Below are 12,512 nucleotides of genomic sequence, written 5' to 3'. Positions count from 1 at the left end.
ACAATGACAATGAATGATGGGGAAGATCTAGGGAAGGTTTTAGCCTTGAAGTGCATACTTCCATGGTTATCCTATAGCTCTGGATAAAAGTCCTGGCTCTGACACTTGGTCCACTGCAGACTTCATTAATAAAATTAGTCTAATAAAACTGCATTTCTATATGGAATTCTATGAGGTTTAAATGAGATAAAGAGCTTAGTACAAAGCTTTGTATAGAGGATATATTGATAAATGTCATCTGTTAATTTGTTTAACATTTTCTACTAATAGGTATTTTGTAATTAATGTTTTTATTGAATTATAGAGGTCTATATGCACTATGATAATGTTTCATGAATCAAATATGAAAAATAACTATCTGGACACCTTACTTCCTTGATAAATTGTGCCAAAAAGAAAAAAACAAAACACACACACACAGTTGAAGCAAGGTAACACACATTAAACAATTTCAATCTGAAGATTCCTATTTAACCAGTGAAATAAATTCAGCTAAGGGTACTTTGCAATTTTGTGTGAGAACATTGATATAAAAGTGACAGAAATGACTAAATTTATTCACGTGAGAGCACACCTAGGTAGATGATCACGGAAAATGTCCAAAACTTGAGAAGCAAAAAAAATTTTATACATCTGAAAATGGAATAAGAAGAGAAGTAACCACACTTACTTTCATTCAAATTTTCATAAATTTTGATGTAATGATTCTTCTTATAATGTTTCCATATTCTTTTTTTCTAGTTAAGTGATTTATTAAAGTACAAATGAGTAGGATGAATAAGAAGTCTACTTTTGTACTATTAATTATGACTTTTCATTTTCTATCCCCAGGTGATTTGGTAATCAGCTCTTCTGCCCAAGTCAATGGATAGACCAAATGATTCTGTGGTTTCTGAGTTTGTGTTGCTTGGACTCTCTGGTTCTTATGAAATGAAAGTTTTTCTCACATTGGTATTCTCCTTGATTTATTTAGGGATCATCCTGGGAAATCTCTTCATTTTGCTTTTAGTAATTTTTGATTATCATTTACATTCTCCTATGTACTTCTTATTAGCAAACTTGTCCTTCATTGATGTGGGGGTTGCTTCTACCACAGTCCCCAAGATGATTACAGACCTCTTAAATGAATACAAGATAATTTCTTTCCAAGGTTGTATGGTACAAATATGCTTCATCCACATAATGGGAGGAGTGGAGATGGTGTTACTCATAGCCATGGCATTTGACAGATACACAGCAATCTGCAAGCCTCTATACTATTTGAACATCATGAACTCTAAAATATGTGTTTCATTTGTAATCACTGGCTGGGTAATTGGGGTGATTCATGCTATGTCTCAATTTGCTTTCATCATAAACTTGCCCTTTTGTGGTCCTAACAAAGTAGACAGCTTTTATTGTGACTTTCCCAGGATCATAAAACTTGCATGCACAGATGGAGTGAAATTTGAGTTTATTGTTGCTGCCAACAGTGGCTTCATGAGCATGGGCACCTTCTTCCTGCTAATCCTCTCCTACATCTTCATTTTGGTCACTGTCTGGAAACGTTCTTCAGGAGACTTATCCAAGGCATTTGTCACTTTGTCAGCTCACATCACTGTGGTGGTTCTTTTTTTCACTCCATGCATGTTTCTATATGTTTGGCCTTTCCCCAGATCATCAATTGATAAATACCTCTTCATTGCTGACTTCGCTCTCACCCCTGTCTTAAATCCCATTATATATACATTACGGAACAAAGAGATAAAGGTAGCCATAAAAAGATTGATCAAAAGACATGTCAAATTTTGCTGATCAGATATGACTTTGGAGCTTGAAGACTATAATCCATCTGTCTTTTCGACTTATCTACTCAGGCAAGCAAGTCAAGCTAAGTTGTTCCAGTCGTGTCTGACTCTGCAACACTATGGACTGTAGGCCTCCAGGCTCCTCTGTCCATGAAGATTCTCCAGGCAAGAATATTGGAAGGGGTTGCCATGCCCTCCTCCAGGGGATCTTCCTGACTCAGGAATGGAACACGTATCTCTTACGTCTGCACTGGCAGGCAGGTTATTTACCACTAGTGCCACCTCTACTCAGGTACCTAAGACCTAAAATAGATGAAACTGGATGTATCATCTACCTCACTGAACAAAATTCTGCTACATCTGTGTGGTATTTATTCATTACATTTGCTACCATGGAAAATATCCATCTCCCACATAAGGTAATTATTTTATCATTTTTAAAATAACATGCTGCTGCTGCTGCTGCTGCCAAGTCGCTTCAGTCATATCCGACTCTGTGCGACCCCATAGATGGCAGCCCACCAGGCTCCCCTGTCCCTGGGATTCTCCAGGCAAGAACACTGGAGTAGGTTTCCATTTCCTTCTCCAATGCATGAAAGTGAAAGTGAAGTCGCTCAGTCATGTTCATCTCTTAACAACCCCATGGACTGCAGCCTACCAGGCTCCTCTGCCCATGGGATTTTCCAGGCAAGAGTACTGGAGTGGGGTGTTATCGCCTTCTCTGAAATAGCATGACTATCTACTAAATAACATTTTGGATTGAAAGTGTGACTATTTTGACAACAACAAACATCATAAAATCTCTTTATCTTCTTATAAAATTTGTAAGTAAATTAGCTTGGTTTGGGAAATGTCGGGAACCATCACATTGAATGGTTATATATTTTGTGTAACTCTACTTAGTTACTTAGGCTGCTTTCCCTCAGAAGACTCAAAGACAAAATTTAATCAAAGTAGTTTATTTGGGATCTGATTTTTGGAAGCATCAGTGAAGGAATGAAGAAATGATACTGAAAAGGGAAGGATGCTTATATGTTAACATAACTGTGCAAGCTTATTGTGGTCCTCCAGGAGACCTTTAGGTTCTATGACTTAGAATTCTCCCAGCTGAAGGACAATGTATTTGGAGTATTTGTTCATGATTAGAGGATGTACTAATCTGTTGGCATCCCCAGAATATCCTATAGCAAATATTGTGTATCTGGGTAAGAGAGAGGATGTGAAATAGGCTTTCTGGTACTGACAGTAAAGAACTATCTCCAATAAAAGCAAACTTAAAAGCAGCCTCCCATTAATGCTCTGTTACTTAGATAAGTGGTAATTAAAGTTTTTATTGCAATAGACCCCAAACTAGTAATTGGGCACAGAGAATCAGTGATATAAAATATTTCTCTGCTTTCTACAATTCCCATAAACAGAGTTAGAAGTGGACCATTCAGCCATGGGCATGGTTCTGCAAGCCATGACCAGATTTTGAGATCAGTCCCTAGAGATGACCACCACCTGCTACCCACAAAAGCCAACTTATTTCTTCAAGAAAGAAAGTGAAATAGTTTCAATACAAAAACTGTAGCTATAGACCACAATAAGCTTGCACAGACTATAGCTAAAGAATTTTATCATACCTACAGAAAATTCAAATGAACCAAAGAACATTTTAAAATTCTACTTTACTTCCCCTACTAGAATTGTTACAATTAAATTCACTTTGAAATTTTGACTCTGAATGTGATACAAAAGGTAAGCTATCAGATAATGCTTTCAATTTAGAGAAACATAGAAATGTAAAATCCCCTTGTTCTACCTACTCACAGAGTTCTGGAAGCTATTCTCCACCATAAGTATAATTCACATTAAGGGTAATACTGTCCCATAAATATTTCTCAAAGGAGACAATATATTGTTTGTATTCCTGCAAGCTGACTGTATTTCAGGTCCTAAATAGAACTTTAAATCAGTTTTAACCATGAAGAATCTGATCCCAAATAATTATGTTTCCAAATGTTATATATCTTATGCTCTACAACAATCTCTTAACCTCCTCCTTGCCTTTCTTCCTCCCTCACAGTTAAACCAGCTTTCTTACTATTTCAATATCAACTTTCCATATGTACTAACTTGCATTTTCTGGAAGTTTTTTCAAGTTATCAGAAACATTAAGGGGTTCTTCTCAGCTATGTTCTGGAACTTTTTGACTCTCTAGAGCAAATGTCCTTCCTGCACCAAAAGGGATGCCTTCTCTACAGTCCAAGAGCTAGATATTGAGATTCAGGAAGGCCTGATCCCAGTTCATGGTCCACAATTCTGTAACAGGAGATGATCCTGGACAGAGATATAAAATGTTAATTCCCAGAAATTTCCAAACTGGGAATTGATTGCCAATGATATTGTTTGCTAATATTTTTTTTCAGGAATATAGAGGGAAGCCTCAGAAGTTATGAAAACCTTTTAAGGTTTTCATGGAAACAGAATTAAGCTTTTAGAATTGACAATATCAGAATGGCACCACTGAAGGAGGAATCAGAGGAGCTTAGATGCCCACCCCAGTCATGTGATTTCTCAACCCTGTGACTTCTTGCAAGACATGCTGAGACATAACCTTTCGACATAAGATCCATTTTAATGGGGTTGTTATGAAGACTAGATCATGCAATTTGAAAGGGAGCTCTTGGCATGTAAAATACAGTCAGGTTCTCTTTGCCTGATTTTTCTTTTGCTTTCCGCATATTTTACACTTCTTTAGGGAGAGTTCTATCTTTCATATTTGAAGATAAAAATATAAACTCTTGGAAGCTTTATTTCTCCAACCTGAAAAATCCTGTCCTTTAAAAAATGAATTGCTACAGTATTCTTTGAAGTGTGGAAGTCATCTTTATCTGTCTACTAACATGAATTAATTTTATGGTATTATTAATACTCTGTCATTTGTGAATCACATAACACCTTTCAAGGAAAGTGTTGAGAAAATAAAGCAGGCATGGGGTTTGGTGTAATCCACAGCACTCAGGCAACCCGCTCCAGTGTTCTTGCCTGGGGGATCCCAGGGATGGGGGAGCCTGGTGGGCTGCTGTCTCGGGTCGCACAGTCGGACACGACTGAAGCGACTTAGCAGCAGCAGCAGCAGCAGGATCTCTTTCATCTGAAGTGTCCAGGAGTGAGTAGACTATAATCTATGAAAACATCCAATATATCCTTTTGACTTCCCAAGAGAAAATTAGAGTATTTGACTTCCAGTATTTTCTAATTCCAGTCTCACTTTTCAAACTTTGCCATCTGCTGGCAACGTTGAAGGCAGAAAACTACTTTTTTACATACTATGAGAGTGAACAAAGACTAAATTAGAAAAAACTTTTAAACACGTTGTAATGATAAATACAGTTATATAATATTTTTTTCATATGGATACTGGCCATTTCACCTTTTTAAGTAGGATTCTTAGGAAGAGTTGCATTATTAAATGAACAACTAACCAGATGACCCCCAAATCCCACTATTTGGTATTTACTGAAGTGAAATAGAATAGTTAAATATATAAATCTATGAAAGAATATTTACTCTTAATCATGAAAAATTGGAAACAACTCTTAATATACTAAACTGGGGAAATCCATACAATGCAATACTATTTGTCAGTGAAAATGAATGACTAATATATGCATCAAATGGATGAATCTCAAGTACAGAGTAAGAAAAGCCAAATGCAAAAGAGAACAAATTGCACAATTCCATTTTTATGCTATTTTGGAAAAAGGAAAATACAGAGACAGAAAAGAAACCAATAGTTTCATAGACAGCGATTTTGTGTGTGGCTGAGTAAAAGAGACACAGGAGAATATGATGTGAAATGAGACTGTAATGTATCATGGTGCAATGGTTACCCAATATACGTGTAACTACAAAACTCTCATTGGTCTTTCACTTAATAAGACCTAGGAACGTCACTTAGCCTCTTTTGCCTGTTTTCTCCTTTGTAAACAGCTCTCTATGTCATCATAGTTAGTGAGATGATACCTAAAATGTGTGTGGTAGTACCCAAGCAACTGAATTAGTGTTGACTCTACGTGTTCTCAAAAACTGGAATGGTTATGGATTCTAGACCTCAGGGCACAAAATGGGTGGTAAGCCGAATATATTCATTTAAATATTTTGAGATCTAGAAATGAAAGAGATAAACAAAACTTTGAGAGGGAGAAATTGAGACAGTAAATAAGGAGGAGAGAGGTAGGGACAATAAGGGAAAGGAAATAAATTGGGATTTAGTAAAATGGTCTTTGACTTTTAATTTATTTAAAATCAAAACTTCCAACCAAAAAAGATAAAGAAAAATATCTCTAATGGCATTCATTGATATGTACATCTATCACTATTGATAGGAATAGGAACAGAAGGATGCACTACAAGACTGATATTTGTGACCTCTGAGAGTGGATGAGATTTGGAGGGGACAGATGAAGTGGGACTTTGCTGCTGCTGCTGCTAAGTCGCTTCAGTCGTGTCCGACTCTGTGCGACCCCATGGACAGCAGCCCACCAGGCTCCCCCGTCCCTGGGATTCTCCAGGCAAGAACGCTGGAGTGGGTTGCCATTTCCTTCTCCAAAGCATGAACGTGAAAAGTGAAAGTGAAGTTGTTCAGTCATGTCTGACTCTTAGTGACCCCATGGACTGCAGCCCACCAGGCTCCTCCGTCCATGGGATTTTCCAGGCAAGAGTACTGGAGTAGGGTGCCATTGCCTTCTCCGGAAGTGGTACTTTAATAACTGCTTAATGATATACATGAACATATGTCATTAATAGCTTGACGCTTATAAGTAATGCTGTATCTGTATATCTTTAATAAAGTAGTAAATTAAAAAGCATCCACAGTCTTCTTGTAACAGAGTTGGATGAGCACAGCCCTTAGTAGGTAGCCATTGCTGTGTCTCTTTACTCTGCACCTGTTACTAGGCAACAGGTCTTGCTCAGACCTTGCAGGGTGCCTCAGTGGCCCCACCCACAAGCAACCAACTGTCTATGAGCCACTGTTAGTTGTCCTGCTCAGCTATTGGTCAGCACTGCAGTGGGCCCTGCCCATAGCTAACTGTCAATGAGGGACCATTGGGGAAATAATGCAGTCAAGGGTCAGTGGTGTGGTGGTCATCAGCTGGACAGTGAAGTAAGAGGCAGATTCAGGCCTTCTCCTGGAAGGCCCTCCAACTTATCCAGCCTTGGGCCAGCAGGTGAGCTGGCGGATCCAAGGAACAGACTAGGGAGTACATTCCATGGGTTTCCAGAGCCCTCATTAAGACCCTCCACTGCTAAGTCACTTCAGCCGTGTTTGACTCTGTGCAACCCCAGAGATGGCAGCCCACCAGGCTCCCCCTGCCCTGGGATTCTCCAGGCAAGAACACTAGAGTGGGTTGCCATTTCCTTCTCCAGTGCATGAATGTGAAAAGTGAAAGTGAAGTCGCTCAGTACTGTCCCACTCCTAGCGACCCCATGGACTGCAGCCTACCAGGCTCCTCTGTCCATGGGATTTTCCAGGCAAGAGTACTGGAGTGGGTTGCCATTGCCTTCTCACAGACCCTCCACTAGCTTGGCCCAAGTCTTGAGGTAGCAGTGAACCTCACCCTCATCCCTGTCTCTCCAACTTGCACAGCAATCTGTGTAAGTTGCAGTCTGTGAAACCTGGTCTCCCCATTTGTGCAGCCTGAGGAGACTGAGGGCCAGATGGGTTGGGTGCTTGGCTCCTTTAGGGATGACAGCTGGGCAGGATGTGGGAACCTGGCCCTGAAGGAGCTGCCAACTGAGCTCTCCCTCCTCTTAGCCAGGACCTGGACCTTGGAGGGTGAAGGTTGTGCCTTAGGACTTTGCCCTTTCTGGTCAGGACAGAGAATAACATTCTTCTGGTAGAGATGAAAATTTACAGGAACATCATTACCTGACCATGAGCTGACCTCAAGGGCAAAGGATCTGACCCCAAGAAGTTTGCAACAACTAACCACACCTGTCCCTCACCTTTTGTTTTTAAAGGGGCTTGCTGAAAGCTTTTGGTAACTTTGGGGTTCTTAGGGCATAAGCCACCTATCTCTTTGTATGAATCTGTAATAAACCTTTCTCTTCGGAATTCTAATGTTTAGTATTGATGGGCCTCAATGTGCAAGCAGACGGTCTTGCAAATTCAGTAACACTCTCATCACATACAGAAATGCTTATAATATGGTTAACACACAAACCATTAACATTCAGAACTTTGCTCAAGGTAGCATTGAGAACATTGAGACCTACTATTCTTCTCAAGTCCCAGAAAGCAGAAGTTTAAGTAGGCCCCTAAGTCATGAGCATAGTTGCAAAATGATGAGGTGAGGGTGAGCTGCCTGTCACCTGCCCATTCACCTAAGTCATCTAACTTCTGCTGGGACTGGCAGATTTTGGCATCTTAGTTCTCTTCATGACATGGTAGATGCAGAACAAAAGGAAAGAAGTTATATCCTCCTAAATTCAGAATATTTGAATCTGTTAAACTTCCTTCTTTTACAATTTTAGGTGTAATTAACTGAACTAACTTTAGCTTTTATAAGGGTGCATTATTTTATTATGCATGCAAAGCCCAACTTTTCCTCAGGGAAAGTTGAAGACTAAGGATCCCCAAGGATCATGACAGGGAGAGACTTTTCAAATATTTGGCTTTATTAAAACACAGAAATGGAAAGTTTCCAAACTCAGAGGCTACTCTTTAGAGTGTACATTTGCCACATTGAGGATGCACTCTCACCAACGCTGTGCAAAATGGCAGAAAATTACTTGGATTTCATTTCAGACTAAAAGAAAAATCTAGAGTAAGCCTTCTCAGTTAGGAAAAGGATTTGGTTTCAGAGGTGATCTGTATAAGGTAAGTATATCCCAATCTACCTGATTTTTGAACTTTCGCATTCAATGTTTCTCCTCTATTCTGACTTGATGTCCGCCCCCCCCTTTAGCATTTTTTCATACCTATCTATGAAGCTTACTGTTCTAAAGATGTTATTTAGTTAATGTGCCTATAGTAAGGACTATAGGTTTTCTCAATCAATCCTGGGACTTTGGGATTCCTAACAACACTTTCACAAACTAACAAAAAACACTGCCTTTCTACAATCTTAAAAGTTCCTAGAGGCCCAAGTTAGTGAGATCAGTTCCCACAGATTCTCCAACTTCCCAACCCAGATCTCCCGCATTGCAGGCAGGTTCTTTAACATCTGAGCTACTAGGGAAGCCCCCAACTTATATTAACATTTTCTAATTCCTTTTATATTTTATTTGCTCTACCATTGATCAAAGTAGTAAATGAAAAAAAGCCTCAGTCAAATATCATTAGGGCAAAGTACTCTACGATTTAAAGACAAACAAAACTGAATTTATATTAATGTAAACCTTTACTTCTTTTCCTATTGTTATTGGCTATATACATTTGCTGGTGTCTCAGTCACTTCTTTAAAGAACTAAATATCTTATTTCAGAATTCTTGTTTACTTTCCTTAGTCTTCTCAAATTCAAGATTCCTATAGAAACCATTTTTGGTAGGGAAGCTATCCTGGAAGCTTTGGAGTCAGACAAACCTGTTTATTTTCTAGTTTTAGAACTTTCGAACTTAAGGTAGGAAAATCAAATTTCACATCTACAAAAGGGCAAGAAACACGATTGCTAAAATAATGTGTGTACATAGTTTCTTGGGCTTCCCAGATGGCACAGCAGTATAAAATCTGCCTGCCAATGCAGGAAATGCAAGAGACCTGGTTTCAACGTCTGGAAACCTACTCCAGTATTTTTGTCTGAAAAATGCGCTGGACTGATGAGCTTAGTAGCTATAGTCCATGAGGTCACAAAGACTCCGACATGATTGAGCAACTGAGCACACATGTACATACATAGTTTATTAGACCTCATGTTGTGTTCCCACCAAAATAACATAGATCTTATGTTGTGTTCTTACCAAAATAACAAAGTAAAATAATTTTAAACTCAATACTGAGATGGTGACAGTCCATAATCCATATGCTGATTTTCATTTTAAAATATAGTCATACTTTTTCTGAGGAAAGAAAAGCAAAGTCCAAAGTAAAAATGTGCCCAGAAGAGTAGTAGGAGGTTAAAACAAAAAGAAAGACAAATAGTCCTTTAAAATGGTGTGTGTTGATGGAGAGAGATGCTTAATCTCACAGTAAGAAATGAAATCTACATTTAGATGTCATTTCTTGTTACCACTGAGAAAATATTCTATTGGCAACAAGTGAAAAAAAATACAGGCAATTTTGTACACAGCTAGTTGAAATATAAAATGTTTGAAGTCCTATAGAAGGAATAACTAACAAAATAGACAGGTTTCTAAAGTGCTTACCTGGTAAATAGTAAGTGCTAGTGAGTCAACATTAGTAGCTAGACTGAAGATAACAACAGGACAATATATAGAGAGAAATGAAGAGACGTTAAAGAAGGGGAAATAGAAATAAAGAAGGAGGAAGGAAGGACGTGGGGAGAGACAGATGACAGAGAGAGGGAGAGAAGGAAGGAAATAAAGGCTTTGCTTTCTGGCTTATAGAAAATAGAAAATATAGGTGTCCACAGTTCACAGAGGTCAATTTAAATTATGCAAAGGAATAGTGTAAGTACAAATCAAGTTATAATTTATTAATATATTTTCCCCCACAGGGGCAGTCAGGAGTAAAAGTAGTTTAAATTGGCCTGTCCTTTAGGCTACTCTGAAATAAGAAATTTGTGTTGCCAGTGAAGGCAAAGGACCAGTCGATGTGCATTAATAAGTGGAGTTAGGCTAAGGAATATGTAATATTATGGATATCTCCTGTCATGGAGAGATCAAAATGCATGAAAATATTTTGCACTATAAAAGTGTAGTCAGCATCTAGGGTTTCTTTTGGAACACAAACATCTTTTCTGAAGTCATTTGATGAACAGTTTCTCCCTGAGTATGTAGAAGGCCTTGGTTTAATTCAATCTGCTATACATATCAACTTAGAAATTGTTTTGTTTCTAAAAAGTATATACTATAATGAGAAGTATAAAATCAGATTATTGCCCAAGATAGATTCTGAAAAATAAAAAGCCTCTAAATAGATTTTAGAACAATACATTCTCCCTGCAGAAAAGGTATATTCAAGCCTTGGAGAAATTGTTCATAAAATACATTACTACTAAAATTTTTAATCAGAATATTTGTTTCTAATAACCCCTAAGAACTGTACTTCTGATGGATAAAGTTTTTGACCTGTCCTTCTACATTTAATCAGCTTCTTTATTTAGTCAGAGGATTGTGTCCTTCCATAAATTCATAAAATGTTATTTTCAATTTTGAGCTCAGTATAATGCTAAGACTGCACCTAAGAATAATTTATCTGCTCTCTTACACCTAAACCTTAGGTTCTTCTTTCTAGAAGTTCCTAATTCATTTCTTTTTCTGGTCACATTAGAAATGAACTAAATGGAAGAAGCAAACCAGTCTGTGGCATCTGAGTTTATTTTTAATGGACTCTGTGATTCCAGGAATCTCCAGAAATTCCTCTTACTGACATTTTCTGCACTCTACCTGATGACAATCCTGGGCAACCTTTTCATTGTGTTCTTAATCATCACTGACTCTCATCTCCATTCCCCAATGTACTTCCTCTTAGCCAATCTCTCATTTGTTGACTTCTGCCTTTCCTCAGTGACCACTCCTAAACTGACCACAGACTTCCTAAAGGATAATAAAACCATCTCCTTTGAGGGTTGCATAAGCCAAATCCTCTGTGTACATTTCTTTGGAGGGGGTGAGATGGTACTGCTTGTGTCAATGGCCTATGACCGTTATGTAGCCATCTGCAAGCCACTCCATTACTCCAGCATCATGAACAGACAGAAGTGCATCTGGCTAGTATTGACATCATGGATCATTGGCTTTGTGCATGCCACAAGTCAGCTAGCTATGATTTTAGATCTTCCCTTCTGTGGACCCAGAATAGTGGACAGTTTTTTCTGTGATATTCCTCTGGTGATCAAACTAGCCTGCATGGATACTCATACTCTGAGACTGTTGATAAATGCTGACAGTGCAGTCTTGGCTACAACTTGCTTCATTCTCTTGCTGATCTCTTACACCTACATCCTGGTGACTATCCGTCTTAGCTCCAAGGATGGGGCATCAAAGGCACTCTCTACCTGTACTTCCCACATCACAGTGGTGGTGCTGTTCTTTGGACCCTGCATCTTCACCTATCTGTGGCCACCTAGCATCACTTGGGTGGACAAGTTCCTTGCTGTATTTTACACAGTAATCACACCTCTCTTGAATCCAGCCATTTATACACTGAGAAATAAAGAGATTAAGAATGCCATAAAGAGACTGATACATTAGCACATGGATTCAAGGTGTGATTTTTAGATCTTCCATGTAATCAGCAATTCCAGCGTGTGCTCCCAAATTTGGACATGTTCTGACCTATAAACTGAACTGGAAATATGTTGTAAATATTCCCAAATGTATGCTGTGATTTATTCCACTAAGAAAACATATTAAAATGAAACATTAAAATTCTTACCATTTGGAGGAAATAAAATGTTTCCTAAGAATTCTTTGTATAGGATAAAAATTTACCCAGTGATAACAATAATAATAATGATAGTTGTAAAATAATAATAATTTTAAGAATTTACTAAACATTACCTATGTTCCCCAAACCATTCTAAGCACTTTGTTTATTATTAAACCACTTTCAG

General features: G+C 38.3%; 2 protein-coding genes across 2 annotated transcripts; both read left to right on the top strand.

Annotated features, from left to right (window-relative positions):
* Window positions 865-1,794, top strand: LOC102186483 (olfactory receptor 4F21-like). Its single transcript, XM_005685433.1, has one exon. The coding sequence runs from the start codon at window positions 865-867 to the stop codon at window positions 1,792-1,794; it is 930 nt and encodes a 309-aa protein (XP_005685490.1).
* Window positions 11,239-12,150, top strand: LOC102186401 (olfactory receptor 4K15-like). Its single transcript, XM_013967045.2, has one exon. The coding sequence runs from the start codon at window positions 11,239-11,241 to the stop codon at window positions 12,148-12,150; it is 912 nt and encodes a 303-aa protein (XP_013822499.2).

Source organism: Capra hircus, chromosome 10 (genome assembly GCF_001704415.2).
Source record: "Capra hircus breed San Clemente chromosome 10, ASM170441v1, whole genome shotgun sequence".
NCBI lineage: Eukaryota > Metazoa > Chordata > Mammalia > Artiodactyla > Bovidae > Capra > Capra hircus.
The sequence above is the reverse complement of the archived record's forward strand: the minus strand, read 5'-3'. Positions and strand labels throughout refer to the sequence as shown.

What these genes read in the sequence shown, in the direction of transcription:
- LOC102186483 (XM_005685433.1), top strand. Translation starts at nt 865, where the DNA reads ATGGATAGACCAAATGATTCTGTGGTTTCTGAGTTTGTGTTGCTTGGA.
- LOC102186401 (XM_013967045.2), top strand. Translation starts at nt 11,239, where the DNA reads ATGGAAGAAGCAAACCAGTCTGTGGCATCTGAGTTTATTTTTAATGGA.